Source organism: Perca flavescens, chromosome 6 (genome assembly GCF_004354835.1).
Source record: "Perca flavescens isolate YP-PL-M2 chromosome 6, PFLA_1.0, whole genome shotgun sequence".
NCBI classification, from domain to species: domain Eukaryota; kingdom Metazoa; phylum Chordata; class Actinopteri; order Perciformes; family Percidae; genus Perca; species Perca flavescens.
The window spans coordinates 18,000,301-18,027,893 of NC_041336.1; the positions used below are offsets into that span (position 1 = coordinate 18,000,301).

The window sequence follows — 27,593 nt, forward strand, 5'->3', positions numbered from 1 at the left end:
TTCAGAACTGTAAGGATGCATTCTTGAGTTACGTGGCCAGTGGACGGACAACAAACCTTTTCCAAAGATTCCTTCTATTGCAAGCAATTGTAACAAAGCAAATTACCCAAACGGCTCCCCTTACTTTCATTGCAGGATGCTGACCAGCTGTGCAGATGCTGGGCATGCAACAATTTCAACAGGTGTTTGTTGGAAATGAAACAAAATGGCCTCTTTTTTTCTTGAGACACGCTGTTGCAAAAACGCACTGAAATGTGAATTAATGAAGGGGGAAACCATAATACAAGGTATATTGATGAAAAATAAATTTAATTAGGCTACAGAGCGAGCAGCGGAGCAGCTTCAGTCTTATCAGTAAAATACATGCTGCGCAGTGGCTTTGCCTTTTGGACATCGACTCTTCAGAATTCAATCCATCCTTCACAAGATTCATAAGTTTCAACTTGCAATGAACAAGCATGCGGGTTATGGAAATGACTTGCATGTATCAGTAGGCTAAGAGTGCGTGGGTGTATCCGTGCCGGTGTGTGTGTGTGTGTGTGTGTGTGTGTGTGTGTGTGTGTGTGTGTGTGTGTGTGTGTGTGTGTGTGTGTGTGTGTGTGTGCGTGTGTGTGTGTGTGTGTGTGTGTGTAGTCCGGCTGGATGTGTTGGTTCTAATATCAATATGTTCATAATGTCGCAATGTGCTGTCGATTAAAGTGTTTAAGTGATGAAAAACATGTCTGCCCATCATAAAGCCTAAATATGTTTCCGTGGCGCAGCTTTCATCAAAATGTTTTGTTTAACAGCCTCCAGCACAGCTGATGCGTCTAAACAGAAGCCAAACTCAATTTTCATACAGACAGAAACACACAATTAAGGTATCAAATAGTTGTGCGTGTAATTCGGTCATTGGTGTTGCATTAATAAAAGGTGCATAATGTCGTGCCTTACCTGTGCGTTGCTCTGGGGTTTGATGCTGGAGAACAGCGCTTGGAGAGCCTGCGCACTGTATCTCAGCGTTTCTCAGATGGCAGCCTGTTATTGTGGCAGAGGAGGATCAGGACAGCTTGAACTGTTGCTGGATCTGCCACCTGTTTTAAATGCTTTTTTTCACAAGTGCTGCATATCTCAATCGTTCTTGATGTGTCTCCATCAGGCTCCATCAGGCTATTAATAATAATAATCCATTATCACGGCAGAAAGAGGGGAAAAAACGCGAGCAGGAGAGAGAGAGAGAGAGACAGAGATAGACAGAGAGAGAGAGTCGGTCCCGACGAGATGTTCTGAGATTTTCTGATAGTGCGTGTGACAAGGCGATTCATCTATACACAACGGCAAATTTCGTTTGTTTTACAGTTCAAGTTACAGTGCAACTATCCTGGAGAACACGCAGTAATTCAGGTGCTCAAAAATGACAAACGCGTCACCAAAAAAAATCACCCAATTTAACTTTTCTCCATCTGGAATCGACTGAAGCTGGTTCCCTTCATAATTTCCAAGCGAGATAGGTTACACCGCCTAACTGCGACTGGCCTCACGGAGGTCCGCCAGTGGGGGAGCGCTGTGATTGGTCGCTCAGAGTGGTGCTGATGAGACTCTCAACTCTGCGCTGCTCGGCGCTGCTGGTCATTAGACCCATTCAACTGGTGGCGTTCATCGTTATTCCCCTCCATTTCATTTGCATCTTTGATTGAATGACCCTGAAGACCTCCATTTTACTGGCTCGGAGAAAAATATCGCTCAGGAATTCAGCTAGGCCTACTGTTCTTTTATTTAAAAAAAAATACAACGCAGGGTTGAACTATAGCCTAATAACGGGGGAAACTTACTAAATTAGGTAGCCTACATTCAGCGAATAACCTCCGAGATCTAAAGTGTGTTTTTCTGTGTGTGTGTGTGTGTGTGAGAGAGAGAGAGAGAGAGAGAGAGAGAGAGAGAGAGAGAGAGAGAGAGTTGCCACAGCAACTGTGTCATTATGTTGGTGGCAATTATGAAAGCGATGAAAACGGGGAAGGGGAGAGGATTGGCGCAAAAGCTGTAACACTGGAGTGTGAACGAAACTGTCAATTAGACCAGGACCTGCACTGGTAATTCAGAGATATCTTAAAGTTTAAGACAGGCGGGGGCAGTTGGAAGACCAAGAGAAGAGTAGAATAGGAGATGCAGTATGGTGTAGTAGGCTATGTAAGAGATGAAGTTGGCTCGTTTGGCTTCATGCCACCGTCACATACAGCAGGCTAACTGCCTTCTCACGATCCTCATATCAACAGCCCAATGGAACCGTGTTCCGGTAGATTTTAACTGATGATTGTATTACATAAATTAGAATTAGTGATCACACATTAGGCCAACAGGATGAATCATAATAACTAAAATTACACTGTGACACAGGAATGCATGCTATAGTTTTCTGGGTATCACCAGGGTCTACAGTGCTAATGGTATAGGTTACTGTTTTAATTCTGATTCATCCTGACACACTAGGCCTACATATGAACAGACTCATGAAGATCATTTAACCAAATGCATTGTAAAGTGTTTGTTTTAAGATAACGGCAAGGAAATTGGCTTCACAAATCGGGGATGATAGGCTATGGAGGTGGATACCAGGTGGGAAAAGATGTAGGCCTAAGCATTTCCAAAATGGGGCTCGTGGAAAATGTACGCGTGTACGTGGAGCCCCAGGTGTCTAAGGAGGGCCTGATAGTTAACTGAATGGATGGCTGCTATTTCTACACAGGTGGGTGGGCATGCAGCAGAGGCTAACGGAGAGGCTTCATTAGATGGTCCGATGACGCTCTACCGGGTGTAGCCTACTTTCACTCACTGGTTTGCTGCGGTGGGGGCAATTACTGATTTCCTCATAATGGTTATTCCATCACTGCAGATCAGGAGACCGCTATAAACAAAATGCTATTGTACGTCACTGCGCAGTAAAAGCAGAGGTTAGTAGCCATTCTCAGAGGCTATACTGATACACACACACACACACACACCTGCAGAAATATAATACATAATAAAACAATTATGCATGCAAAGGGACTCTAAATAAAAGAGCAAATATGACTCATTTTTTATTTCACTTCTTGTATTTCAATGTTTAATTTAAATAATTTAAAATGGACACAAAATATCCAGCCAACTGCACAATGACAGAGATTCAGAGGCACATTTTCCGTCCAAATTAAGACAGCGCTTCAGTGTGTTTCCTTGGGAAATGTAGGCCCCGCATGCATTTAGTACAAAGAGAAAACCTGCCCCGGAAACCCTGCCAGTGCAACGGGTGGGGAGACAAATTCTATCAAACGTGGAAGTTGTCCTACAGATGTCTTCTCAGGCACCCACATGGCTTGTCGGGGAGCTGGTTATCTGAGAGCACATACTGCTTTGTAGGGAATCGGGGTAGGTTAAGCGAGTCACACCAATCTATGCTTAATACAGAGAATAGGCGATTCATAAGTTTTATAAAAAGTAGTCTGGCAACCCACCCTGTGCTCCCTTACAGCCACTGATCTAGGTCTTCACACAACCACAAGACAGCTGAATATGAACATGTCAATCTAAACAACTTTTGAAAATACTGGACAGTGAAACAATTTTAGAAAAATTAAAAAAAAAAAAAAAATTTACAGAACACGACAGACCTCTTATACTCCACTGTCAACTTTTTCCATACCTGTATCATTCAGTTCACAATATGAAAAAATACTATTTAAAAAGATGTTACAATTTTGCGTGATATTGACAATATTTCTCTCCCAAAAGTGAACCCACCGACTTTGTGCACAATTATTTAGCAACTTCTTTATTATTTCCTTTGAGTTCAATTTGAAAACCTGACTTTAATTAAAGTAACATCCTGGTTTGGACTCATAAGTGAGCCTGGCTGAGCAGTACACAGTACCATCACAGCAGCATTTGCCAAGAAACACTTTAAAAAGAGCTGATATCAAGTCTGAGACAATAATAGTTTTGTCTCATTAGTGGACAGACAGAGGCCATGTTTTGCACAGTGAAACCCATTCCCTGTATAATTCATACACACTAGGCCAAGAGCAAAATACAACAGATGGCATGATTTCTGCAGTGAAGGTGTTGTCTTTCCTTTAAAAGAGGAACAAACATTTTATCATTATGTCTTTAGGTATGGAAATAATTAACAAACCTGTAATGCCAACAGGACAAACTGGTGGCAAGACACAAGTTGTGGACAGTCTGGATAGGTGGTAGAAAGTCAGAAAAAGGGAACAAAAACATTGTCAGCACACTTCAATATTTATATTTACACATTCTCGCACTCACACACACAGAATTTAGCTGAGGTATTAAAGTCGCCTCAATGCACGCTTTTTATCGGCTTTCTTTTTCCCTGCTACATTATTAGTGCTACTGCTGTTGCTATTGCTGGTGGTGGTACTGGCTCCATTAGCTCCGTTACCCAGAGCTGCTGGCACAGCTGCTGCACTGGGTCCCGCTCTCTTCATGGGGTCGCCTGCATGCTTCTTCGGCTGTGGGCCGTCATTAGGGTCCTGAGGTGCCCCAGAGGTCCCGCCGTGCCCCCCCATGGCGTGGATCTCTGTGAGCAGACGAGCTCGGGACTCATATTCTGCATAGTCCTCTAACAGCAAACGCCCGGCCTCTTCGTTCAGAGCAGACTCTGGATTCGGATGGATGAGAAGACACTTGATTGTCTGTGGAGAAATAAAAGGAGATGGAAATGTAAAAAACTAAAATAGTGATGGCAACGCAGCTGAAACCCAAAACAACAAAGACTGATGGTTCCACTTACAAGTAAGACATGTCTGAGGCCGAGTTCTGCCTTCCAGTCCCTCTTCAACACATTGACACAGATCTCTCCCTTGTGACCCACATTGGGGTGAAAAATCTTAGTCAGGAAATACCCCTTGGGTGGAACCGCAGGGAAGTCCTTCCCGAGGACCAGACGCATTCGGAAAACGCCACCAGCAAACGGAGTTCCCTCTGTCAAAGCATAAAGAATTCATCTTATGAAGCGTATGTCCAGGCTGCGCAAAACTTGCTCCACAAAAACAAAGAGGGTCATGGAGCGGCAACTGAGTCAACTAACAAACACAAAATCTTACATGCAAGTAAGCCAAACATCATTTAGTTCACATGTCATTTAGTTCAAACTCTTTGCAAATATCTGATACCACTACCAGTATCAGTGTCTAATAAATAAAACCGTCTGGCTCTTCAAGGCCTACTTACCAATAACTAGGTCTGAAGCAATGAGTTTATAGTAATAATAAAGCATGGACATGTTGGCTGTGTGGTTAAAGTGGGTTATGTGTCCCACATGTAATTAGCAACATCTACCAAATCCAGATACAAAGCTTTTATACAATATGTCAATTCTCAAGGAGCCATGGAAAGGAAATGATTTCTACTTTGTAAAACTGATGCATTAATGCACGTCTTAAGGAGTTGATTACCTAATGAGTAAATTATACAACAGAGAAAAAAAAAAAAAAGTAGTTCCATGAAACTGGTGACCACCAATCACCTAAACATAGTGGAGCAGAGAAGTGTCACATCTTCACCATCATAAGTAATAGCGGTTAACAGGTGAGAGCGGTTATTATCTCAGGTTGGTCATAAAGTGAAATCTGTCCTCGCTGCCAAACAGTTCTCTAGTTATTTTATTGAAAGTGGAGTGTTAGGGAAGTCGACTGTACTGTGAGATGCAAGTATGTATGACGCAGATGCAACATACAATTATTTTTAAAACTAAACTACTAATTGTTACATAATAACTTTACATACTAGTTACTTGAGTGGATGCGATCAAATTACCTTACACCTTTAAGAATCGCATGCTGACTTACTCTATTTTTTTTTTAAGTTGACCTTTAAATATGATCTACTCAAGAATAGTTTGATTGTTACCTGATAGTTAGCATCTCCAATCAATAACATAAAATATGTGTTCTGTAGGGATGTAACGGAGGGAGGGTGGGTGGGTGGGTGGGTGGGGGGGGGGGGGGGATGGGACTGTTGTGGGTCGCCACCACTCGCCATACTCGTCCTTTCGTGCTGCTATCTCTGACTCACTGGACCATCGACCTGACAAAAAAAACTGCATGTAGGCGGAGGAGCTCGGCTAGCTTCAGAGCTAAGGTGGAGCTACAGATTAGGTGTCCCTAGAACCTGCGTATCTAACAGTAGTTCCACATTACAGTAGTTCCGCATAACAAATTAATTTGCACGAAAGTTTTATTTATTTATTTAGGACGCGTCGACGCAAATTATTTGCGTCAACGCATTTACGTAGTCGATGACGTTGACTACATCGACGAATCGTCCCAGCTCTAACATGCCGTTTTCAGCGGCAGTGGCCACGCAAGTGCAGCTAGTCTCCTCTGTGTCTTTAGCTGCAGACTGCTGTACGTCCTGGTGTTGGAATCCTTTCCAGTGAAATACAGTCACACTTTACACCATTTAGCTGTCAGGATTTTAACCGTGTTTAAGCCAACTAATGCTACTAGCTAACGGTAGGCTAACGTTACCTGCTGTATGTTAACTAGCGTCACGCCCTAGGCGGTTTAAAAATTGCATCGCGATACATTTTTTTATCTCAATCGGTTGTAATCTTTAAGCATTTAAATAGATTTTTAACCAATTCACGATGCATCGTTACAACCCTAGTGTTCTTGACTTTTCAGTAATTCGATTTGACAAGGACTTTAGATGTATAACATGCTAAGAAAACTGTTTTGTGGACAGCAAAAACAGATCCAGACTAATACGGAGATGTGAAAAGCACTGCTGTGTGAGATTCTGAAAAAATAATAATAAATGAATACTGCAATACATGTAACAATTTTTTACTTTGAGAATGCACACACAGCAAGGTTATTTTTTAACTTAACATGGCCAATGCCAGTTTGGTATGACACCATATTGCAAAGCTTACCCGGTCCTTCGATGGCTGTATGTAGCTCAGTTATGTCTTCCTCACTGGGGTAAATCTTGATACCCTCAGGCGGGTCTGCTGCTAAAGCTGAAACCTCTTTGTAGACCAAGCGAAGAACATGAGGAGGCAAATTCTCCACATTGGAGTTCTGGAGAAACAGAAAAATGGTTTAGCCTACTTGGGTTTTGCATATGTACAAACACAGAACTACTAAAAGAGAAACTCTAAAAGTTATGGGTATTTTGACAATGTTGAGATGCTGCTTTTTATTTTTATTTTTTACTGACGCCCTTTACTTACTGACTGATGACACTGTGTGATGTTTTTCCTGGATCATATTACCAATGCAACTGCCAAAAATATATGCCATGCTGGAAAGTAGTATAGTCCCATTTGCTTACAATCGACAACCAAAAATATCATACCAAGTGTGTGACAGTATCAGCTTTGAAAAGCTATATTAGTGCATATAGTTATTGCATATGTAACGGAGCTTTCAAAATGCCAATTTTTACGTTATGATAATCAATTTATTGTGCCAACACACAAACTAAACAACAAACTAATGCAACACTTTTAATGATGTCCACACATTGCTCGATATACAGCGTTTTTAATAATAAAAAATAGACTAAACAACAAAACAAAAACCCACAGTGAGGCATCTTTCTATACATGGTCCAGGCCTCTGGAACAGCCATAGAAATTAAATTAAAAAGTTTTATTTATATGGGAACAGCCTTCCTGAGGACCTGAGGGCAGGAGAGAATGTTGATACTTTAATAAGCAAAATAATGACCTACCTTTTTAGTCTGGCTTTTAACAGTGTTTTATTCATTTACCGGTCTATTTATCTATGCATTTTAGCCCATTTTGCTTCTTGGTGTATGTTGGTAATGTTGACGTTATATAGCTAACAACTTGGAGTTTTGAGTTTCCCCAACTCCTGATTTTTATTGAATGAGGTTATCATTGAGTGTTTTAATAATTAGAAAGCCACTTATCGCTTTGTGTGGATTCTGTGAAGCACGTTGTGTTATTTATGAAAAGTGCTATACAAATAAAGTATGCTTGATTGATTCATAATTATTTCAACTCATACGAATACGTTAAGAAACCTTGAGCTGTTCAGTGTGAGCTACAGAGTTCTTACACAAGCAAGTGTCCTACAGCACTTTAAAAAGTTTCAACATAAGTTGTCTGACGTAACGTTAAGCTTAATATTTGGCAATTCCACTATTATAAAAGCGAAACATTACTACAATAGTAGTAAGATAACTGTTAGCAATACTAGCCTAGCCTCAATCTAATACTGTTAAAGCTGCTTAGCGATATTAATATGTGTAATACAGTATTTAATATAATCAATGTGTCCATCAGCTACATTATACAAATGCAGATGCAGATTCTTAATTAACGTGCGAGAGTCCAGTAAGTAGACACAACCTAAATTAAAAGCTCGAAGGCTGGCGGTGGCTAAACATCGGATCAAGCTAGCAGCTACACCCGTTAGCCGTTAGCAATAACCTCGACTTACCATCTTCAAAAGGGGTTTTCCTAAGGCGTTGGATGTTTGGCTGGTTTGAGATTTGAAGAGTCCTTTACTTAATGTTTGAAAAAAAACTATCTTTGATGAGAATTTAGCCGGGTCTCACTGGCTACTCTTCTTTTCTTCTTTTCGTTGACACAGGAACAAAAATACGATCCTCAGTTTAACCTATTACCACCGACCAATGGGCAGCTTAGTGATATGATACGTCAGAAACGTTGAGCCAATCATGAAACATGATTGTCGTTGCGTCACAATTGGAAGCCCTATCAGCCATACAGAGTCGAAAATATGACTACTGCTAGTCAGCCATAGGTCCATTTGAAAAACTCACACACACCCCTGAACAGTGCTGAAAAGATAAATCTGTTGAAATTAAAACGCACAAGAAAATGCACGGCATATGATATTACATATAAAAATTAATGAATATAATAATACCGGTCTTTTAATTAGTAGGGTGAAACTGATACATAGAAAACTGAATTCATGCGGAAGGTAAAATGCAGTCATTATAAGCAGCAAAAGCAGACACAGCTCATAGTCATAGTAAAAATAAAGGCAGACATGTAGACATGCAGACAAGAGTAGCTAGTACAAAAAAAGACCTAATGACTAAGAAGAATCATCTGGTTTCTCGTAATTCAGCATATAACAAGATGTTTTTCTTGTTTTAAAGGGCCAATGACCAAAAACTATTGGATATAGTTTATAGTACTTACAGCAGTGCCATACAAATGTGAAGAAATGTAGACATCTATGGTATGAACTGGCCACCTTGACTCTTTTTTTTAAGTTTGGTTTAATTTAGTTTAGTTGAGCTTGGTTTAAATTACAAGTACATAAAATTACTCACAACTGCAAGGATATCACGATAATGTCCAAGCTCTTTTGTGTTTTTTCTCTCCTTGCACATTAATTGCAGGAATACAAATGAGAAGAAAGAACCTCAAAAAAATTAAACACAGAAACACTTTATATAAGCTGTGTTAGGTTTCCAAGAGTGTATGGTCCATTACAAACCCCAAAAACATTGTAATTTCTTTTTTATACCAAAAATTATAAACCACCACCACCACCACCATCATCATCATCATCATCATCATAGCAGGCTCAGCACTAGAGGGCGCTTCAACACTGTAACGTCCACAGTGATGATGAGCTGCTCTGACCGCCTGGTGTACTGAGAACGTTTGAGGAGATACGTTTCCTTTACGTTTATTTTACCGTATTTTATTTGAACGAGTAAACAGAATCGAAACGACGGGTTAAAGTGACGGATTTGCGTGCTCCAGTTCTGCTGTGAATTATGGGCGTGTCAGCCACACAACAACAACATCACAACAAAAACAACGGATCTGTTTCCGGTTTCTGGATGTAGCTGTCAGACTCCAGCATTTTTATTTATTTTTTTACGTGAAAGCGCTTCATCAGCAGGTCAGTAGCTTCATGCAGCTATTGTCGATTAATAATAGTTCACTTGCCGTTGTTTTGCTGTCATCAACCAAACAGAGTATAACCAGCAGCCTGTCACAGTTTAGCTGCCGTCACGGTAAGCTAGCCTGAATGGACCGTAAACTGTGCTGCGTGGCTGCTCCGATAGCTAACTATACTATAGCTCTTGTTTATACCGTATGTTAATGGAACTTCTTCTGTGTGATTGTGTATGTTAAACTTTAGTATGAGCGAAGGAGAAGTGTTTCATGAGAAGCAACGATTGGAGCTGTGCGCGATTCATGCACTCAACAACGTGCTCCAGGAGCGGGTGTTCACCAAGGAGACAGCCGATGACATCTGCAAACGGTAGGGTATTCTCATATACGTAGCTAAAACATATTTAACTGCTTTTTATTAACCAGAAAGCACATTCAAAGTATGCATTCAAGACACATAAGTTGACAAAAGCGGCGCTGCTTCTTTATACCGTCCCCTGAAATAGGAAATAGCCCCATGTATAAAAGCTGGAAATCCACACAGCACCATGACTCGAAGTGATTGGTCGACAGACAATAACCAATCACTGACTTCTGGATTTCTCAGTGTTTTGTGAAATATAGCATTAACCTTTTGCAATTCCAAACTGCAAAAGCCATTGCATTCAGTGTGGCTGTTGTTAAGGAAGTCATTCACTAACTTAATTGACTATGATACCAGATGATTCGTGATCTGGGTAGCTTGTGACCTTAGCTAAACAATTTCCTACAGGAAACCCTGTGACTTCATTGACTCATCAAAACTTTGTCCAGGGTGTTATAGACAAATACATTTTATTCGAACAAAGGGCAGTTCTAAAAAAAAAAAAGATGTAGCCATATCCCGGTTCTTTCACAATGGATGTTAAAAACGGAGATGTACTAAATACAAGGTTGATTTTTCCCTTCAAAATGCTCTATCTTTCCCTCCCTCCATGCAGGCTGGCTCCACAGTGTGTGGTGAACCCTCATCGCTCAGTGTTAGGTACAGGAAACTATGATGTCAACGTCATCATGGCGGCACTACAGAGTCGGGAACTGGCTGCAGTGTGGTGGGACAAACGCAGGTGAGTGAGGCACACTGAGCCCTGTGAGGTGAGAATCTTCAAGCTTTACTGCACTCACATGCTGGGCTTGTTTTTCTCAGTTGGTACATTTCTTCTATTTCCACGGGAAACATACCTATAATGATACAATAGATACTTGTTCGGAGTTTAAAGATTGAAAACTAATCACGAAGCATCAGTTCTCTGTGTCAGGCCATCTTTATCAAAGAACAAATGCATCTTTTTAGACTCACAGACAAGACATCATAGAGATACCCATCTCTGCAGTAGTAGGCCATAATGCTAGACCATCATGCAATGCAAGCCCAAGGCATGTTGCACTGTATATACAAGGCGTGACTCACTTTTTATTCACACATCTCATATCCAATCTCCAGCTACGCATAAAAAAATATTAGGCTTTTATTTTGGAAAGCAGAAGTAGGTGAGCCAGGTTGAGGTCAAGTGGGTACACCCGAACAATCTATCAGAAGAGACCACCATAAAGTATACTGAACGTTAACGGAAAGATAACTAAGAATATCTCAAGGTTGAAGTCTTTTCTTTCTGCCTTTTTTATTTTTATTTTTTTTTAAATACAGGACGGTTCAGAGCCTTTGCATGTCAAAGGTCCAGGGTTTTATTCTTAATGTCCCATCACGAGTATCTCTTGGGATCGTGTACCTCCCACTCCGACGGCGGCACTGGCTCGCGGTTCGACAAGTTAATGGACAGTACTACAACCTGGACTCCAAACTCAAGAGTCCTGTCTGTATTGGGGGAGAAGCAGAGCTACGGTAAACATGTGCATTCTTTAAAATGTCTCTTTAGAGCAGACATGTAATCTGTGTGTCTGCGAGTGAGGTCAAAACTTGGCTTTGGTGTGCTGCTTGATTTCTATCTCAGCGAGTGAGTCATCCCATATGAGTGGTCACATGGGGCTTACCTCACTGTTTGTTTGTGTTAGAGCGTTGCACTCTAGCAATCTGCCCTCTGTCTATATCTTTCTAACCTTTCATCTCCTGTCCTCTTTGTTTGTCTTGCAGCACATTTCTCAGCGAACAGCTTTCTCAGGATGTGGCAGAGATGCTCCTGGTCGTCAGGCGGGACGTGGAGGAGGACGGTTCATGGCTGAACGCTGACAACGCCAAGAAGTGATGCCTTAGGATGGGATTGACCTTTACATAGCATGGCAAAAACTCCTCCTTTTTTTAAACCTCATTACAGAAAACTCTTCAGGGAATGTACTAAAATACATTTAATATCTACACACAGAAAATTCCAAAGAGAAGCCGAGACGGACTACTGAGATGAAGAACTGTTTTGGATGTAATAGCTGTAAAAGCTTTTGCTCTGATATTAACCCATGTATCTACATTGTCCTTCTCTAAGCTAACAAAGTTTGAGGCAAATGTGAGCTTGTTTGATGAAACTTGAGTTGTGACATGTGACTGAACTTTCACTGTTTGATGGTAGAAAGATTGCAGTGTTTGTGCATGAAAAACCATCTGTAATAAGGATAACTGGACTACTTTGAGTGCTAAAACATCACCAAGATATGATAGAGTCACCAAAATCGGATCAGTATGTGCTCTACGTACAAGATGTCAACATGTGTCCGTTATCAAGCAGCACCTGAGTGCACCATCTCTTCCCACAACCATTGTTGTAAACCTTCTATGCACTGCAGTTAGATTGGTAGCACTGTTTGTCTTTGTGTGTGTGTGTTCGCACAGGTACAGGCACTGTGAAGGCATCACTTGGTGAGGCATTGTAGGACCACCAGTGTCTTTGCCTGTTTTCACCCATTAACTACAACGCTCCAGGCATTTTTCATAGCGTGCCAAGGTTTTTAGATTTTTAAATGTGTTTTGTTGTCTTCCAGTCTGCGGTTGTTTTTCTCTCATTTAGCTTTAGTGTGGTTGAGATCTGTAATCCATCACAATAACTATTGTGACCCTTCTTTTGTTTTTGTCAAAGCAAGGTTATTGATGTGTGATAATGTAGCTGAATCCACACAGTAATGAAGCTTTGACAAAGTAAAAGCAGGCATGACTTTGATCAGGATGCATTATCCATTTCATTCAGGTCTCAAGTCTCTACAGGTTGAGTGTTACACATCTCTATCATGAGTGAATGAAGTTACAAAGTTACAAATCTGAAAGGAAAGGTTGCAAGAATATAGTACACTATTCTTGATTAGTTTTAAATAACTCTAACATGCAAAAACACTGGTTTTGTAACTGTATGTAACCTTTACGTTTGTATTTTGTCTCTCCTATGATCTATGCATATCGAAAATAATAGCGCTGTCTCTGGAACACACTAGTGACTAACTAGTAAACATATAAACCGAAGCTCAGAGGTTCGTAATAGTGCAACTTATTTATATTAAACTTTGATTTCTTGTTTTAAGTATGAATCTCTGTTAAATCATTTTGTTTGTTACTTACATTGCATTGACTTGTAGACGCGAAGACCAAGTGAAGGTTATTGAAGTTATTTTTATTTATATTAGACTCTTGAGTGTAAAAGGATGCCATTCAAAAGGAGCATTGATAACCATACAAACTCAATTCAAGGGTTAACAAGGTCAGTTGGCAAGGACGGGGGATTCAATGAAATCTCCAACATACCAGACCAAATATATACACAAAACATCTTGGAGAGATCTTAGAAACCCAATGCTATACATAGTTATTATTGCTAGTTACGGTAGGGCTACTGCAGCACCAGTAGCAAGAATCATATTGCTATGTACCTGCTGTCATTGCATGGGATTTGTAGTTCTCCACTAAAGACTTGAGTGGCAGTTGTAGTTCTCCATCCAATCATTAAAACAGGGTCTTGGCAGCCCTCAAGTATTTTTTAAGAGCAAATGTTCTTGATTAATCAGATATTATAGACAGTGAGATATACAGAATACCATAAGGTAATACAAGGAAAATACAGAATTTCCACCTATAAAAAGTAATAATAAAAAAACATGATACCAAGTGAAGGAACTGCATAACCACAGAAAAAAAATGTGTCTTGTTGCTACGTGCCAGTGCTTTTCTACAACAATATTCATATAAAAACATAAAAATAAATCGGTGGTACTGATACATTTAAGAATATAAAACTACAACGTAGTAACGTCAATACCATTCTGACTTGCCTCACCACTGTTCACAGTTTACACAGAGTTTGGACAGATGAGGGGAACGAATTTAGACCAAGTGGGCTTGGTACATAGCTTTGCACAACCATCCTACCAGCATTATCATTGTCGGTTATATCAACAGTCCATTTAGACCTGTTTCTTTTAAGTGCTTCTAATAATAATAATATTCAGTGGTACTGACATAACGCACTTTGAATTGACACCTAGCATTCATTTCATTTAGATTAGTTTCTTTTTTATTTCAGTAAAGTGTCCATTCATATGAAAACTAAACATTTTTTTTCTATACATTTCCTAACAAAAAAATAATAATCAACGTGAATACAGGTTCCTCGAATGGGCGGGGTTAGGGTGTGATTGACTTCCCCCGTAACCAGTCAGCATGCTGGGAGAGTACTGTACGTCCAGAACAACGATGGGAGTCAAAAGGAGAGAGGTCGAGATGGTCCATAAAGGTGTATTGAGAGAGAAAAAAAGAGAACAAAATGTGTTATTCACACATGTGATCACCTCAAGAGTAGAAGAGAGCACAACATGTTTTGCTCACTATCTGACCAACAGGCTTTTAATACTATTATGCAGAATTTAATTGTTTTCAAATTAAACTCAAAGGAGAAGTAAAGCTGTAAATATTACTGCTTAACTTTATTAACTGTTTACAGCCAGTCAAGAAGACTAATGCAGTTCTTAATAGGTTCATTTACAGGTCCACTTACTAGCTTTTTCCAGATTTCAGCTGCATTTCATGGTCTTCTTTAACACATGCAGTTTGCTCATTTGTCATGCAGATAACATGTCATAACAAGATAATGTTTGGTCCTGTGATAAATTGTGGTCATTTATTGGGTGGTGGGGTGGGGGGATTCAAACTCCAGACTTCATCTGCTGAGGAAGATTATGAGATGCGACTGAAAGCTCAACAAAAAGCTAGTGAAGGGACCTTGAGTTCTTTTACTGATTTCCGTTCTAACTTTCTTCTTTGAAAGTAACTGTTTACAGTCAATTAAGAAGATTATTTTGACAAAAAACTAAAAAATCAAGGTCAAGGTCCTCTAACTAGCTTTGTCTGAAGCTTTCAACTGCATCATATGGTCTTCCCCAGGGAATGGAGTTTGCTCAGTTGTCATGAGACTGTAAGTCTGGTCGCGTGATAATGTGGTCATATGTATATCTTCCTCAGTAACCATGAGATACGATTGAAACCTGCCAATTTCATGCTGAATGCTCATTATTGTGCATTGTATTTAAATTGTTATGGTCAAGGTAAGGTGCTCTGTAAAATGGCCAGATAGTGATAAGAAAACATGAAGAGCTCTCACAGTTATGTTAGCAACAAAGGGTTATGTACAAGTAAATCAGGAAAAGTATGTCATTTCTTTTTCATGTTTTTGCAGTTTTTGAAGCATCAAAAAGAAGAAAAGGCCAGCCCACAGGGTCCTGCGAGGTCACCATGTTAGTCCGTTTGCTACTGATTATTAAAGCGAGCGTGTGCACTGACAGCATGATAAAATGGCACAGATTGCGATGGCGTCACAAGTACAGAGGAACTCACAGAGGGGGGTGGGGACTGCCTGTCAGTCAATGGTAGGCTCTCATAGCCAGGGTTGCCATTGGAGGAAACGTTTGGAGTCCTGTATGGAGATAGAAAGAGACAAGGACAGAAAAGAGAGGGACGAGGAGGAACGGAGGATGAAGGAGAGAGGGAAACAGGGGTGAGACACGTTGAGAAAGACAGACGGGACGCGGGCCGCGGGGTGACAGGAGCCAAGGACAGGTAAAAGAAGGAGAAAGAGCGGTTAGAAATATAGTGCGGAAAAACACAGCACTCAGTATAACTAGTAGATATTAGTACTACTGGCACTTAAGCAAGGCACTGAGAGCAGCAGCCGCAGCAGGCGTACAGTCCACTCCTGACTGATGATGCACTGCAGGGTTTATACAATAATCTGCAATTACATGCATTTAGAGCTGTGTGTGACTCACCAGTCCCATTTCAGCTGTAATGTTGTTTTCCTAATGAATCTGTTTATCTGCATGATAAACCCCAGAAAGCTTTTAAAGCAATCCCGAGCAGATTCCATTTAAGAGAAGTGGACTGTGTTTTTAGTGCTAGCTGAGTTTCTGAGCCTTGACAGTTTGGTTTAGTCAGTATCCTTTGTCTTAATATTAGATATGGAAGCAGTCAAGATGATCAGCTGGCATTAGAATTGGAAGTTAAATAGTCCACAATTAAGTTTCTCAGAGCTCTAACTAAGCTTGGAAACAATCAGTGAGGGAGAAAGGGAAAACAAACATAATAAGATGAGAAAATTGAAAGTGAGAAATAAGGGAGAACCGATAAGGAAAATGAGGTCATGATAATAACAAAGGACAAATCCAGAGAAATAACTTCAGAGATTTGGACACCACAGTGAGGAGACAGATGAGAGTGATGCAGAAGGGTGGTTTTTATTTTTGGGGGGGGGGGGTTACCTAGAGTCAACCTGAGCCTCACATCGCCGGAGTTTTTACGAGCGCGGCCTCGTCAATGACACCCTCCTCCCAACACAGCAGTAGTCTACTACTGTTTAGGAGACAGGACGCCATTTGAGACAAGATCTGTGAAAATGACCGAGCGGCCTACATCGTCTGTCCTGAAACACTCGACAGACGAATAGACAGACACACAGACAGACAGACAGACCTCTGGAGTTGTGTCTGTTTCTCTGCCTACACTGTAGTCCATATTGACCTGTCTGTGTGTCTGTCTGCAATGCATGTGGTTAACCTGACATCTCTGTGGTTTTGGACTAAATGTCTACATAGAGACAAAAGTGCGTGAACCTAGCTGACTATACTGCACTTCCACTACTGTCTATAGTAAAGCTATGTGTGCAACATCTGTTACTGTTTTGAGGGGGAAATCAGTGATTTCTTCACCAAAAAGACTATGTGTCTGCACAAAAACATATCAATAGTGCTCAATCAGTCTCTATATGTTGTTTTAAGTATATTCTGTGTGCATCCTGGACTTTTTACAATCCCTGATCTGGGTCTAGCAGTATAAAAGTTGTCCAAAGGTACAGATCTTGACACTGTCAAAACTGTATCTAAGAGCAACCTCCTCCTCTTTCATCTGGGACGTTCTGTCTGTCTGTCTGTCTGTCTGTCTGTCTGTGTGTCTGAGTGTCTGTGTTACTCACGGGAGGGGCGGCGCGCTAGAAAAGGGGGGTGTCCACCCGGCCCCCGGGTAATTATAGAAGGGGGCCATGGCCCCTCGCTGAGACCCCGTGGCCGTCTGTCTACGTGCCTGATGGGAGGTGAAGGGGTCCTCACTCTCGCTGTCCGAGTCTTCGTACTCCTCTGATTCACTGTCGTCGTCCATGAAAGAGACAGAGAGGGACACGTGTGAGCAGAGAAATGATAAGTGCCAAGACATCTCCGTGATTCTCTCTGTCATTATTCATGATTAGTTAGACGCTAATATTCCAAGATAAAAAAAAGGTATGAGATGCACACTTCAGATGGTAAAAGCCACGTATTTATCCACAAATGGTTACCACAGAAAACGTCAAATTACTGATCTACAGGACTGCTTCACTAGCAGCACCAATCATAAACGACCTAATCTTGCTGTTAGCTTATGACACTTGAAGAGGATTCTCGTGGTTTTCTGCATACCTGGAACTCACTACCTACTCCATATCCATCTCAGCAGATCCAACAAACCTGTGCCACTGCTACCAAACTCCTGAATATGCAAAAACAAAATTAGTTTTAAGTAATCCTGAAGTGGGTTGAGGAAAGCCAAAATTCCAGCTATTATTGTAATTTTTATGTAAAGGTTAAGTATGACTGTATATCTTTTTTTAGAGGTGTTAGACTTTAGCATATGCCCATTTTAATTTGAAATTCTTCAAGGCTAAATTTCAACCATCTACCTCTTATACATTCCAATATTTTTCCACGTTGTATGCCAAGCCGCATTGTATAAACTTTTTTTTTTATCATCAACATTTTGTAATCATTATATGATGGATTCACTGCTTCTCAGGAACTTTAACCCAACATGAATCTGCGTTTTCTTGCATGGTCTCATTCTTTTACTACTTTTGGCAGCATTGATGCTCTGCAATTCAAAGTTTATACAAATGAGCATGAGTGGATGCAAATAACAATGTCGTAGACATTGATAGCTGATCGCAGCAAAAGTAACAGCACTCATGCACATATACACACATATTCACACTCTCTCTCACCTGGGGAAGCTCCTCCAGGCACCAGGCAGAGAGCAGAGGATGGCAGTGAAGGCCAGAGCAGAGAGGAAAGAGTAAAGGGAGAGGTAGAGCAATCCCTCCATCCCATCATAACACAGGCCTTTCAAAGAGTCAATGTAGTCCTAAAAGAAAAAAAAGATAGATATATCAATGAAAAAGAAGCAGTACTTTGGTAATACACTGTTAGTTCAGGTCCGGTTACATGCCCTTGGGTTACCTTATTCAGACCTCGGCAGTTCAGCAGTGCCACCAACTGATGAAAGTTGCCCTCTGTGGAATTGAGTATCTGCTGAACCTCCCTGAGTGATTTCTGTCATGACGAAAAAGAAAAAGACATCACTGAAAAGGCGGCATAAATGTTATTTCATAAGCTGCATGTTTACACATTATAACATACCTCAGCTTTTGGGAACTGTGTGAGAGCATTTCTGTCCAGACTGGAGAGCTGTGTGTGAATGTTGGACAGCGCCCTTTGCGACTGGGTCAGCAGCTGCAGCCAACAAGTCAGTGGAGTTAAGAGCGTTTCATTTGCATCGTTGCTCATACATACCATTAATATGCTAAGAGAGTAGCTATTTATCTGGAGAGTGGATTATTTAAGGACAGGACACGCAGCAGCAGCTGTGCCTCCTCTCCTCAAATAATTTATCCTTCACTGGCCTTGAGCAAGTCTGACATGCAACCTGTTCACTTACATCAGTGAAGGTGAGAGTGTCAGCTAAATGTTCTATGTTATATACACAAGACATGTGACTGACAGGAGGTCACATTACCTGCTGGAACGGACTGTTCATGCGCCTGCTGCAGGTCAGGTAATAATCCAACACATCTGAATGGCCAGCAAAACACCAGTGCACAACACATCAGTGCATAATAGAAACATTTCACTCATTGTGCTGACATGAGCACAGTTGGGAGGTAAATGAAGTGCATTGCAGAAATGGGAAACAACTAGCACTTTGTACAAGGACAGATTGCTACTGTACCTGAGCTGGTCCCGGTGTTGAAGTGGGTGGAGTTGACTACAAACGTGTTTGGATCTGAGCAGAAGTCACTGAGAGCCTAGCAAAGCAGCGAGAGTGACGGGAGAGGACAGGAAAAAAAGAGAAAAAAAAACATCAGGAGAGCGAGGGACAGATAAAGCCAAAGTGGGAGGGCAAGGGAAAAGTTAGTAGACACACTGACCGACTGACATACTTACCTCCTCGGATATCTGACAGCTGCTCACAATATAGTGGCACATATTGATCTGCCTGCATCACATGCTGTCCTGGATAAACCTGCGTTACGCTCATCACTTATATCCTCCCCTCTGTTTTTACATATCATATCTATACACTGATGTACCCTCTCACTTATTTTTGGAAGAGGATGCATTTAGGTCAGAGATAGCACACCCACAATCAAACTTGGCTTGAGATCGCCCACCAGAAGAGGGAGCGAGAGCCACACAGAGAACCCAGCGGCTGACGGGAAAAGCGGCGACCCGGTACAGAATAAAGCGGGCAGGCCCACAGCTGGCCCATTGTTTGCCTGTCAGTGACCAGGGACAGAGCGGCTCTGTGTGGACCCACAGGCCTTGGGACCATCTCCCGCCAGCTCCACATGACACAGAGTCTCTTAAAGTGGGCAGCAGTGCTGAAAAACAGCCATTTACCCTTTTCACACACCCCCAGCCCTGACCAAAACACTCTCCCCTTCAGAGAGTATGACTAAACTTCACAGGGGGAACTGAAAAACAGTTTGAGACATAAAAACTTTCTCTGTGCTTTGTTCTTGATAAATGTTACTGACTGGATTTATGCCTGTAAGACACAGCACACTGCTAATGTTGTCATGTTTAGGCGTTAAAAGCAGAACATTGTCCAGCAGAATGTCAGTGAATTTTACTTTCACTGGATTACACTCACACTTCCACCTCCTTGCAGGCTCAGTCTGAAGCCCCGAGGGGCCGAGGTACAGCAACGGCTTCATGTCTTGCACTGTTGATGGCAAGCTGATGCTTTACCCACTCTTCCCTCACTTCACTTTAGCTCTCGCTCTCTCTCTCTCTCTTAAACTCAAGATGCACTCTCCAGCTCTTCCTCTCCCTTCCTCACTCTTGTTGAAAGCACTTCTCTCTTCCATCTTCCATCTTTACTTCTCGAGGCCAAACGCCCACACACAAATCACTTACACAAAAACACACTTTAATGCACAAACACAATTTGTTCACAAACGTGCTTGTGCACACGCACATTGAATCTTTAATCTCTGTTCCATTTTCCTGCCTCTTTGGTCCTCTGCCACGACTGCAGCGTTCCCTAGGAGGCTTTGGCCTCATGTAGCTCTCTTCCCTCAGCTGTGATCCCTCCCATGACAGTCCCATTCACTTCCTATTCCACCAGCCCTTCATCCCTCCGCTCCCTCCCTCCAGCCTGGCTTCACCAAAACAGTTTTACTGGGTCTACTCACCACTACAGTGGCTGTCTCCAAGCCCAGGGAGCCCCAGCTTAGGAAGAGAGCCAGCCACGCCAGCACAGTCATCCTGTGGGGGGGAACAGCACAAACTCTTCAGCAAAGAGAGCACCCTGACCATCAATCCAGTGTTGTATGCTCTGTGTCTAAAGATATAAGTGCGTGCGTGCGTGCGTGCGTGCGTGCGTGCGTGCGTGCGTGCGTGCGTGCGTGCGTGCGTGCATGCGCGCGCGTGCGTGCGTGCATACTCACAGGATGAGTAGCCAGCGGGCTTGCTTGGCCAGTCCCAGCAGGATGAACAGACACACTATGAGGTCAAGCAGCAGCAACAACACGTATGATAGCCACCTATTATAACAAAGAAACACAGCATAAAGCAAATGCCATTACATAACATTTTTTAGAAATGTTAAGTGTGTTAAGGTTAGTCTTGACCTTAAAACAAAAAAAATCTCCTAAAAAGTGCCATGTACAAGTTTTTGTCATTTACTTTGTAGTTTTTACTGTGTGTGTGTGTGGGGGGGCTTTTCCGCCTTTAATTTTGACAGGACAGCTAGGCGAGAAAGGGGCGAGAGAGGGGGAAGACATGCAGGAAATTGTCACAGGTCGGATTCAACCTCTGCGTCGAGGCACAAACCTCTCAGTATATGTGCGCCTGCTCTACCCACTGAGCCAACCTGGCCACATGTTATGCTGTTTTATCCCACATGGGATACTACACTGCAGCCAGAAATGTTGCTGCTTTAAAAAAAAAAAACTGTGGTTAGTACACTGCATGCTTATGGATATGGACTAAAATGTCTACTGCCTCCTCTCCTTTTTCAGTTGCAATTTCAAGCTTGGCACCTTTTTTAAAGCTTATTAGTTTTGATTATGTCATCTTAGCCAGTGTGTTTTTGGTGATGTGTGAAATATGCAGCGTTCCTTTAATCACATTCAGATTCTTCCATCTGATGTGGGATTAAAACTTGTTATCTTTGTCCACCATTCCAAGAATTAAAACTCCTGAGTCTAATAAGATTATTCTGTTAACACTACTGATCTGGAATATGCATTAATGTCTCTATTAAAGAGAAATAAGACATTCACTCATTGTCTGCCTGTGGTCAGCTTGAATAGCTTTGTTTGTTATTTAATATAAGGCACTTAGACTCCATTGTATGAGATCAGGTGGTTAGAATGAGGTTGAACATTACTTCACCTCTCACTGTTTAAAGGGAGGAATACATTACATTGCCTGTGTTTGCTGTGTGTGGTTAGTCTATGTCTAGAGTACTTTCATATTCTTATTATTATGGAATATAAAAGCATCCCATCAACCGATTATGAGTCAGAACATTTGGTCATTTTTGAAAATAAAGTTTCCATTGCTGGATCGGATAGTTTCCTCAGCCTCTCACACTCAGAGCACGGGTGTGTTGATAAACACTGACACAATATACCATTGTGAAATTGATCCAGATGGTTTATGTGCATGCTCCTCCTAATCTAATAAAAAGGATTGATTGTATTGTACCTACTGGTGCTTCTGCTGAACAAGTTGTAAAAAGTCATAATTGTGACTATCTAAGTAAATCTATGTGTTTAAGGCCACAATTTTAAACTACTGGATTGGAAAATGGTCAGATCAGTATTAGTGGATAGTGAGTTATGTAAATGGGAAGAACAAGAAACCAGACTGTTTTATAAAAGAATGGAGTTAGGGACCGTTCGGTATTCATGGAATTGACCGCCGGAGGAAAAAAGGGGAGGGTCATTTCTTTTTATTCTTTGTTGAGGGGAGGGTTTTTTTTAGGCTGGGGGGTCACCCAACTTTTGTATTCATGAAAACATAAACATTTCAAAATGGCTTGTTTGGTGCATATTTTTCCATGTAGCCCTCAGTCTTGGCCCTCCTTTGCTACCAGATGGGTTGTCTGACCCATGAGTTGGCTGAGGGGCAGAGGGAGCACTGCCCCCCTGGTGGCTAAAATGGGTAATTGATTGTTTAAAAATGTTTTGGAATAATTACGTCTGGCATGACCAGATATTTTATAAATATCTTAAATAACACAAAACAACTAAATGGTGGTAGGTAATACATCTGATTTCATATGCTGGTCTAGTAAAAAAAAAAGAATTCCTGGCTGACGATGGGAGCAGCAGGACGCAAAAAACGAAAATTACTGTTGCACTAGTCTGGCCATCTTACTGTGCCAACGTTGCAATACAGGTTTCCAAAACGCCATGTATATACATTTGATGTCAGCTTACTAATTGATTGTAGGTTTTGTGTAGATTTGGACTATTATACGTTTATTCCACTTTGTTTAAAGGTCCCATGACATGGTGCTCTTTGGATGCTTTTATATAGACCTTAATGGTCCCCTAATACTGTATCTGAAGTCTCTTTCCCAAAATTCAGCCTTGGTGCAGAATTACAGCCACTAGAGCCAGTCCCACAATGAGCTTTCCTTAGGATGTGCCATTTCTGTGTCTTTAGCTATTGAGGATGAGAGAGGGGGGCAAGGTGGAGGGTCGGGGTGTGGCTTTGACCAACTGCCACTTTGCTTGTTTGAAAGCCATGATGTCTCTCTCTCATGGGTGGGCCAAATTCTCTGGGTGGGCAAAGCAGAGAAAGGGGAGGTAACCTTGCTCCTTATGATGTCATAAGGAGCAAGATTCCAGATCGGCTCATCTGAGCTTTCATTTTCTCAAAGGTGGCGCAGGATACCCAGGGCTCGGTTTACACCTATCGCCATTTCTAGCCACTTGGGGACCAAAGGCAGGCTGGGGGAATGCATATTAATGTTTAAAAAAACCTCATAAAGTGAAATTGTCATGCTATGGGACCTTTAAACGGCGAAGTGGAGAGGCCTCGTTCACCTGTTTGGAGCTGGCTGGTAAATGTGACACGCGTAGGCCTTGCTGGATACACCATGACCCTTTTTGTGGATCTACTGATCGCTGTGGATTACTTTTGTTTTCGTGTCATTGGATTACGGCAAAATACGGATCTTTTTTTCTTAACGTGTCTTAACGTTTTATGGTGTGATTGCGCTTCGTTTCTGTGTTTGGAGAGGCATCTCAACAGGTCGAACACTGATTGTTCACTGTTACATTTTAGTTGAATTTAGGTGTCGGATATCCCGCCACCGTCTGTCTATTGTGTTCCAAGACAGCCGTGCCGCGATTGGAATTCATAAGGGCGAATTGTTAAATTGTTACAATGTAATTAAAAATCTGCTTTAAAAATAAACATATATGTTTTGGATATGTTTTGGAATATAATGTTTAGCTTCAGCAGCTTTACCTATATGCTAAAATATACAATGACTGAGGAAGCCTAGTGACGAGTCCATAGCAACCAGTTTGTGTGTTGAATGTTACCCAGTGTGCCTTGCTGAATGGTCTCAATTTTTAATTGTTTAATTTCATGTGAATACTAGTTTACTAGAGGAGTAACTTAGTATTTGAAGTAATGCAGTACTGCAGGAAGTATGCATTTAGTTTGTATGCTTATTGTGTTTCCACACTGAAATGGCCACCACACCATAACAGAGGAGTGTGATGCGTAAGATGAGAAAGCAGAGGTTAACGCACGTAAGCTTAGGCTTATATCACAACTGTAAAAAATTAAAGGGCATATGTGTACATCTTAGCGCAAACCAGTACATAAGGCATCGATAAATTCTTGGGGCGGGTCATGCCTCTTTTTCAAATCATTTTGGAGAGTCATAGAAAAATTATCACTGGCGAGGAGAGGGTCAAGTCTATTTTGACTAAAGATCCCAAAACTCCTCCGGTGCCCTCTTAAAAAAATAACGAACAGTCCCTTACGCCATTTTATTTATTTGAAACTATTAAAGCATGCTTCAGAGGCTATTTCTTGCACAATTACTGAGAAGAACAAATACATTTATGAGCTAAACTATAAGGAGGACAGATTGTCAGCAGATAAAAAAAAACATAAACAGCTATCAATCAAGGCAAACTGGGAGAAAGCTCAAGCTTATTTCCCAGAAAGTTGACTATCGCTGCCAATGTTTACTGTTGGTGGTGTGCGGTAAAGAGTCTAAGCAAGAAATATGCGTTTCTTTTTAAATGTAGTTAGGCCTACCGAAAAATAATTTAATTGATAGACAAGATTAAATATTGATAAACAAAATCAAATCTTGTTGAATCTGAGTAACACTTTATTTTACTGTTCAGTTTTTCTAGAAGTTCCCTGGGAAAAAATGCATAGTTTGTTACTAATTATAGGGACATTTGTTTTTATGTTTGAAAAGAGTGCTCCATTTAAAGCCAAGAAAATATTGCAATAATCATTCCTTATTCATTTATTACTGAAAACGTTGTTCATAAAAGGCATGTTGATTTGTGTGCTTGCTGTTGACAAGTTTGACATTTTTGCATGTTCAGGTGACAAATGAAATAGTGTATTTCCCTTCCAGTTTTAGCCAAATTATGTAGTTCTTGCCAGGGAACTACTTTAAATGTTGTTTTTAATTATTTGGAAATTACAGACCCATAAAAAAAGTGTTACCTAACTTGCAGCTGAATTTTTTTTATTTTTTTTTTTTTTTATTTTTTATTGAATTGGCCTTGAATAGCAGTGTATTGGATCATACAGAAATATATGTTCATCATATTTGGATTGGATTGTGGGCCATGTATCTACTGTAGATATTTTCTGAATCATCTGAAATACACACACCCCTAATATGCATATGGAAACATATCTGGGCAGCATTTATTATCATTGACTAATAATAATCCCAAAAAATAAATCTATTTCCAGTCTGTATTTGATCCAAATTAAACATCTAGCAGATCTGGACTGCAGCCTCACCTGTAGTCCTCATTGGCCATCAGCGTGTTGGCCGCCCAGCCAGGTGAGAAGGGGCTGGGCATCAAGCCACTGGTAGGCACCACTGTAGGGGTCACAGAGGGAGGTACTGGCGTTAGAGGAATGATGGACGCCCCGCTGATACTGTCATTCCCTAGGCCTGCGTCCACACTGGCCCGAGCCATGGAGATGGAGGACAGGAGGTTGATCACGTTCTCAGATAACCTCCGGCAGTTCCGCGTCGACACCAAGAACGGTTTACTGCCGGTAAAGAGCTCCTCCATTGAGGTCAGGGGGCCAGAGACAGACAGCTGCAGCCCAGAAATTGTGTCTGAAATCTTGGAGAGGGAGGAAGGAAGAATGTGAGGAGACTTAAGTGGGACGGAAACCACAAAACAGAGATGATGATGCTCATAAAATCGTGGTCAGCTTGGAGTGGTTTTGTTTATGAGATAGAGAACTGAAGATTGTGGGCGTCTGGTGTCTCAGCTCGCTAATGCATGTCCCTCACAATCTATAACACAAGATCAAATTCAGGCGGTAAATCCTTCACTTTTACTCCTACTTACCTAAAGCGATTCATCTAATTTCCTTTGATATGAAAATACTTTTAAATATACAACACCTCAAGGTCTCTTAAGTTGATTAAGATGAGATGGTAGATGGCTGCAGTACAGAGACAGACACATTCCTTTTGTATGAATCATGATAAATAATTTATCTGTCTCATTCAGAATAGAGCAGTTTTAAGCCTATCGTGTTTGCAGCTCCTGCTTTTTGTAAAGCTTCTTTCTTGTTATCTAATATCGCTATTACATACCCATATATACATTCCTGTATTTTACATAAATGTACACAACTAAGTGTGTAGTCTTAGTTTTTGTTTGTTTAGCTTTAGTCCATGCTTATTATATGATTTCTCCTATATACCTTGTCTACTTTGCCTGGGTCCAGACCTTAGAATCTGCCCACACAATTCTGTCTGATCTCAGGCAATTGTCTAATAGCAGCAGAATTTCTTTCCTTCTCCAGTTAGGTTTTCTTTTGCTTTCCATTTCGGACATTTCTTACTATAATACTATATATCTATTTATTTTATATATATATATATATATATATATATATATATATATATCTTTAGATTGTTGTTAATTCCACATGTCAACATGGCTCCTGGTGAAATTAAAGATTTCACACATGTAAAATGACATTTAAAAAAATTACTGTATATTTCTAATAACATTACTACATGTTTATATTACATTTTTGCATATGTCAAAACAGAACACAAACAGAAAAACAACCACTGTATTAAAAACCCTGTTTAATATGTCACAAATTCCTTACAGTATATGCAGGGAAAGCTATCAGTAGCTAAAAGAGCTACATGAAAAACAGAATCAATGCAGTGTGTGCATTGTTTTCTGTTTAAGTTTAATATTAATTTGAAAAATTCACTGAGAGACAGAGTGTGAGAGAATAGGGTCATTTTATCTCCCTTAATATTAATGTTAGTTCATATATGTCACATATTTTTAAGTAATGCTCCTTGTTTTGTTAGTTTGTCAAAACACAATCTTCTAATAGATATCAATGGGTGTGTTTAGAGCTGAAAAAGTTGCACATGTCTGTGTGTTGTGTGGGTGGGCACGAGGGGGCTTCTATGAAAAAGAAATCACTATGAAGAGATGCCTTTGTTTAAAACAGCTAGGGAAGCACTGGGGTAAAGTTTCTTGATAAATGTGTCTTATTATTCACGTTTAGCAAATAAATGCTTGTAATATTATCAATAAAGAAAATGTAATGCCTGCACATTTAACTTCATGCCACAAAAGTTTAATAACGACATGTATGTATCAATCTTACTTGGGTCTGCATCAGGTCGAAATGTTTGAAAAGTGGA

The 27,593-nt window shown here is 40.8% G+C and overlaps 3 protein-coding genes across 5 annotated transcripts; 1 reads left to right on the plus strand and 2 right to left on the minus strand.

The window, feature by feature from the left end:
* Window positions 1-3,671: 3,671 nt before the first annotated feature.
* Window positions 3,672-8,674, minus strand: ube2s (ubiquitin-conjugating enzyme E2S). Its single transcript, XM_028580676.1, has 4 exons — window positions 8,454-8,674; window positions 6,917-7,064; window positions 4,772-4,962; window positions 3,672-4,673 (listed from the first exon to the last, which is right to left on the minus strand). The coding sequence occupies exons 1-4, from the start codon at window positions 8,454-8,456 to the stop codon at window positions 4,308-4,310; spliced, it is 708 nt and encodes a 235-aa protein (XP_028436477.1). The 5' UTR covers window positions 8,457-8,674; the 3' UTR covers window positions 3,672-4,307.
* A 905-nt stretch (window positions 8,675-9,579) lies between these two features.
* Window positions 9,580-13,405, plus strand: josd2 (Josephin domain containing 2). Of its 2 annotated transcripts, none has more exons than XM_028580597.1 (5): window positions 9,580-9,902; window positions 10,146-10,268; window positions 10,879-11,004; window positions 11,586-11,780; window positions 12,030-13,398. In XM_028580597.1, the coding sequence occupies exons 2-5, from the start codon at window positions 10,147-10,149 to the stop codon at window positions 12,139-12,141; spliced, it is 555 nt and encodes a 184-aa protein (XP_028436398.1). In that variant the 5' UTR covers window positions 9,580-9,902; window position 10,146; the 3' UTR covers window positions 12,142-13,398. The 2 variants fall into 2 exon arrangements, with proteins under 2 accessions (XP_028436398.1, XP_028436399.1); XM_028580598.1 differs by lacking the exon at window positions 9,580-9,902 and adding an exon at window positions 9,911-10,017 and having other exon boundaries at window positions 12,030-13,405.
* A 123-nt stretch (window positions 13,406-13,528) lies between these two features.
* ttyh1 (tweety family member 1) lies at window positions 13,529-25,765 on the minus strand. Of its 2 annotated transcripts, XM_028581210.1 has the most exons (11): window positions 25,694-25,765; window positions 21,115-21,210; window positions 20,860-20,932; window positions 19,392-19,467; window positions 19,179-19,234; window positions 18,803-18,895; window positions 18,623-18,715; window positions 18,388-18,527; window positions 17,332-17,499; window positions 15,702-15,780; window positions 13,529-14,545 (listed from the first exon to the last, which is right to left on the minus strand). In XM_028581210.1, the coding sequence occupies exons 1-11, from the start codon at window positions 25,753-25,755 to the stop codon at window positions 14,462-14,464; spliced, it is 1,020 nt and encodes a 339-aa protein (XP_028437011.1). In that variant the 5' UTR covers window positions 25,756-25,765; the 3' UTR covers window positions 13,529-14,461. The 2 variants fall into 2 exon arrangements, with proteins under 2 accessions (XP_028437011.1, XP_028437012.1); XM_028581211.1 differs by lacking the exons at window positions 20,860-20,932; window positions 21,115-21,210; window positions 25,694-25,765 and adding an exon at window positions 19,607-19,655.
* Window positions 25,766-27,593: the final 1,828 nt, after the last annotated feature.

What these genes read in the sequence shown, in the direction of transcription:
- ube2s (XM_028580676.1), bottom strand. An exon ending in TACAGCCATCGAAGGACCGG is followed by an intron (nt 4,963 to 6,916) that starts GTAAGCTTTGCA and finishes ATGCTTTGACAG; the next exon opens with AGGGAACTCCGTTTGCTGGT. An exon ending in GCCTCAGACATGTCTTACTT is followed by an intron (nt 4,674 to 4,771) that starts GTAAGTGGAACC and finishes ATTTCTCCACAG; the next exon opens with ACAATCAAGTGTCTTCTCAT.
- josd2 (XM_028580597.1), top strand. Translation starts at nt 10,147, where the DNA reads ATGAGCGAAGGAGAAGTGTTTCATGAGAAGCAACGATTGGAGCTGTGC. An exon ending in GTGTGGTGGGACAAACGCAG is followed by an intron (nt 11,005 to 11,585) that starts GTGAGTGAGGCA and finishes TTTTAAATACAG; the next exon opens with GACGGTTCAGAGCCTTTGCA. An exon ending in GGGGGAGAAGCAGAGCTACG is followed by an intron (nt 11,781 to 12,029) that starts GTAAACATGTGC and finishes TTTGTCTTGCAG; the next exon opens with CACATTTCTCAGCGAACAGC.
- ttyh1 (XM_028581210.1), bottom strand. Translation starts at nt 25,755, where the DNA reads ATGCCCAGCCCCTTCTCACCTGGCTGGGCGGCCAACACGCTGATGGCC. An exon ending in ATGGCCAATGAGGACTACAG is followed by an intron (nt 21,211 to 25,693) that starts GTGAGGCTGCAG and finishes TTGTTATAATAG; the next exon opens with GTGGCTATCATACGTGTTGT. An exon ending in GCCTGGAGGAGCTTCCCCAG is followed by an intron (nt 17,500 to 18,387) that starts GTGAGAGAGAGT and finishes GGACGACGACAG; the next exon opens with TGAATCAGAGGAGTACGAAG.